The 3,283-nt window shown below is 46.8% G+C and overlaps 1 protein-coding gene across 1 annotated transcript; it reads right to left on the reverse strand.

Moving 5' to 3' along the window:
* Nucleotides 1-957, reverse strand: LOC112650235 (olfactory receptor 13C7-like). Its single transcript, XM_025432987.3, has one exon. It carries the CDS (start codon nucleotides 955-957, stop codon nucleotides 1-3), a length of 957 nt encoding a protein of 318 aa, XP_025288772.3.
* Between the last annotated feature and the right edge of the window lie 2,326 nt (nucleotides 958-3,283).

The following is a 3,283-nucleotide window of genomic DNA, read 5'->3' on the forward strand; positions in this document are numbered from 1 at the left end:
TCACTGAGTGAAGTGCTTCTGAGCCACTATGTACCTCACAGCGGTCTTAACATCCTTGTTCCTCAGACTGTAGATGATGGGGTTGAGCATGGGAGTCAGGAGGCCATAGAAGAGGGAGATGAGCTTGTCTGAAACATCCTGCTTGTCTGCTCCCAGGGGATCCTTAGATTTGGGTTTTGCATACATGAAAAGAATAGTCCCATAGAAGATGACCACTACAGTGAGGTGGGCAGAGCAGGTGGAGAAGGCCTTTCTCCTCCCCTCTGCTGAGGGGATCCGCAGGATGGTAGCAATGATGAACACATAAGAGATAGAGATGAACAGAACTGGGACGCCCAGGAAGATCACATTGGCCACCCCCATACTGATCACATTGATGGAGATGTCAGCACAGGCCAACTTTAGGACAGCCAGGATCTCACAGATGAAGTGGTTGATGACATTGTCCCCACAGAAAGGTAACTGTACTGCAAGAGAGATCTGCACTAAGGAGTTGATGCCACCAGCCACCCAGGAGCTGGCAGCCATGGGCACATAGGCAGCCTTGCTCATGACCACAGGGTACCTAAGTGGGTTACAGATGGCCACATAGCGATCAAATGCCATCATGCCCAGAAGCACACACTCTGTGGCTCCCATGGCAAAGGAGAGAAACATCTGCACGGCACAGCCTGAGAAGGAGATGGTTTTCCTGGGGGTCAGGAAGCCATCCAGGACTAGAGGGACTGAGGAGGTTGTGTAGCAGATGTCCAGGAAGGAGAGGTTCCCCAGGAAGAAGTACATGGGTGTGTGCAGGCGGGAGTCATGGATGGTCACCAGGATGAGGACCCCGTTTCCCAGTAGGATCACCAGGTACATCGACAGGATGAGCACAAAGAATGTTTTCTCTAGTTTTGGATGGGCAGAGAGGCCAAGCAAAACGAACTCTGTCACAGCAGATTGGTTGGGTCCTTCCATTTCATACACTCTCCTTTATCCCTAAAAATACTGAAGGCAGAAATACATATTGGTTTTTTGATGGCTTGAGTCAGTACATGGGGATCACTGTATGATGCCTCTAAAATTGTAAATAAGCTTAACCTGTGGGATTTAACTAAAACCCAAGTTATATAAACTTAGTCTGTGTATCAGTCAAAAGCATGAAATGCAGAACCTGGAAATCTAAAGAAACCTAACAAAATAAAGGACATTTCTGTCTACTCAATGGTATTAATATACCTAAAGCACACACACACACACAAAATATATATATATATACCTAAAGCAAGAATTGTATGTCTGCACATGCTGTGTGTCTTCAACACTTTACAGGGAAGCAGGAGCCACTGAATAACTCTATTTCTGTCATATAATTGGGACCTTAGGCTATCAAAGCTCAGTGACATTGACCATTGACATTATGTGGCCCATTCCTGTAGATGTAGTTCCTCCTTGTCCAGCAAGTTTCTGTTATAACTAGACTTCCAACACAGTCTTATAGGAAGAGAATGTGCTGACTCGAAAACATAAAGTTATATAATATATAGTTATATAAAGATATAATACTTATATCTTTAATAGCTTTATTTCTTATGGAGTATCTGGTATACACTTCAGTATTTTGTGAGTTTAGTTAGTGTAAATCAGTTTATCTGCACTTGACCCTCTTCTCTGAATAAGCTGATCAATTTGAATTTCTGGAGTCTACAACATAGAGCTCCCCTCAAAGTCTCCGGGAACCTGATGTGCAGAGCAGGCCTTGTGTGCTGCCTCTTGTAACCAATGCTGACCTGTCTGTCCCTCTGCTGCTTGAACTTGGGCTCAAGGAATAAAATCATACCTGATAGTCAGAGCCGATTCATAATTCACATCCTCAGTGTAGGTTGAGTAGGGCCCTGAGGCACAAACCATCCAGTGCCACTTAGATGCTTTGCAGACATTTTCCCATGTAAATCTACTCGGCTCCCCAAACTATCCAATGCCACATGGTAGATCATCACAATTTTACTGCCAAGGAGATTAGGAACACCAGACATCATCAGGCCCCATGGCAGGGCACCCAAAACAGCATGATTGTTGGTTAAAAATACAGAGTGCCGAGTCCTGCATTTGCAGATGATCTTAGAGATTAGTTTTTTGTTTGCCTGTTTTTTAAACAAATGTTCCTTGTATACTTCTGATCCACACCAGTCTTGGGAATCACTGACCTCTTAGTTTAAAGGTGGAGAAACTGAGGTCTGGAGGGAGGGTTGTGAATTGCACACGGCCCTGAAGAAGGGGTGCTTGTTTCTGGTTGGTAATGATACAATGCTCAAAAGAGGTTATCTCGGGAAATGTGGAATTAAGGGATAGAGAATCATTTTTAGAGAAAGCTGCATTAGTACCAGGGAGTACAGAATTCGAGGCTCAGCGGAATCTTCAGATATTAAATCAGGCCAGTCCCTTTCCCTAAACCACCTGTTACAATGATCCTCTCTTCGGGAAGTGATTTCTCTGCCTCTGTTTCAACAGTTGAACAACATGAGGCCTCACAGCCTCGATATTGTTGCCAGGAAGCTGGGCTGTTGATATCTGCCCCTTTTCCTAACTTCTTCCTTCCTTCACTGGCCCTAAGGCTCCTCTGGGCTCATACAAAACAGACCGGCTCCCTTGGCACAGCAGCAGCCTTCAGAGCTTTGGAAAGAGTTGTCTTGCCCCCCTCTTCCCTTGACCCCTCACCACCACCACCCTGTACAACACTCTTTGCATCAGCCTCTTTCCTTCCCTCCCCACTGGTGAAGAGCTGGCCATAGACATCATCCAGCACTTACCCAGCATGGGGTGACGTCTAGGCTGGGTCTGTGGCTCACAGGAAGGGAGGCCGCTGGAGTGGGGAGCTGCCAGTGTATAGGAGCAAGGAGAAATGACTGTCTCTGGTGTCATCTGCCCATCTGGGAGCTACCCAGCCATAACCAAGGCAGGCCATATAGATCTTCTCTCTCAGAGCTGCTCCAGCAATGTATGGATACACGCCCTTAACATGGGCACATTGTTAACTATTGCTGGACTTCCTGGTGTCTCTAAATGACCCTGGGTATAGAGGGGTCCTAAGTGCAGTGACAAGTCTCAGCCCATAGAAGCTACAGCTACTCACAGTACCTTTGCCTGACCTTGGGACTCAATGAGAGAAGGGGACAAAGGCTGACTCTCAAGGCTGAGACTCAGCCCGGAGCCTCAGTTCAAAGGAGGCTGTACCCCAGTTGGGCTGACAAGACATGCCTAGCTACTGGGCCCAGCACCCTCTTCTCTGTGCTCCCCACTTTCT

Source organism: Canis lupus, chromosome 11, assembly GCF_003254725.2.
Source record: "Canis lupus dingo isolate Sandy chromosome 11, ASM325472v2, whole genome shotgun sequence".
Lineage (NCBI taxonomy): Eukaryota > Metazoa > Chordata > Mammalia > Carnivora > Canidae > Canis > Canis lupus.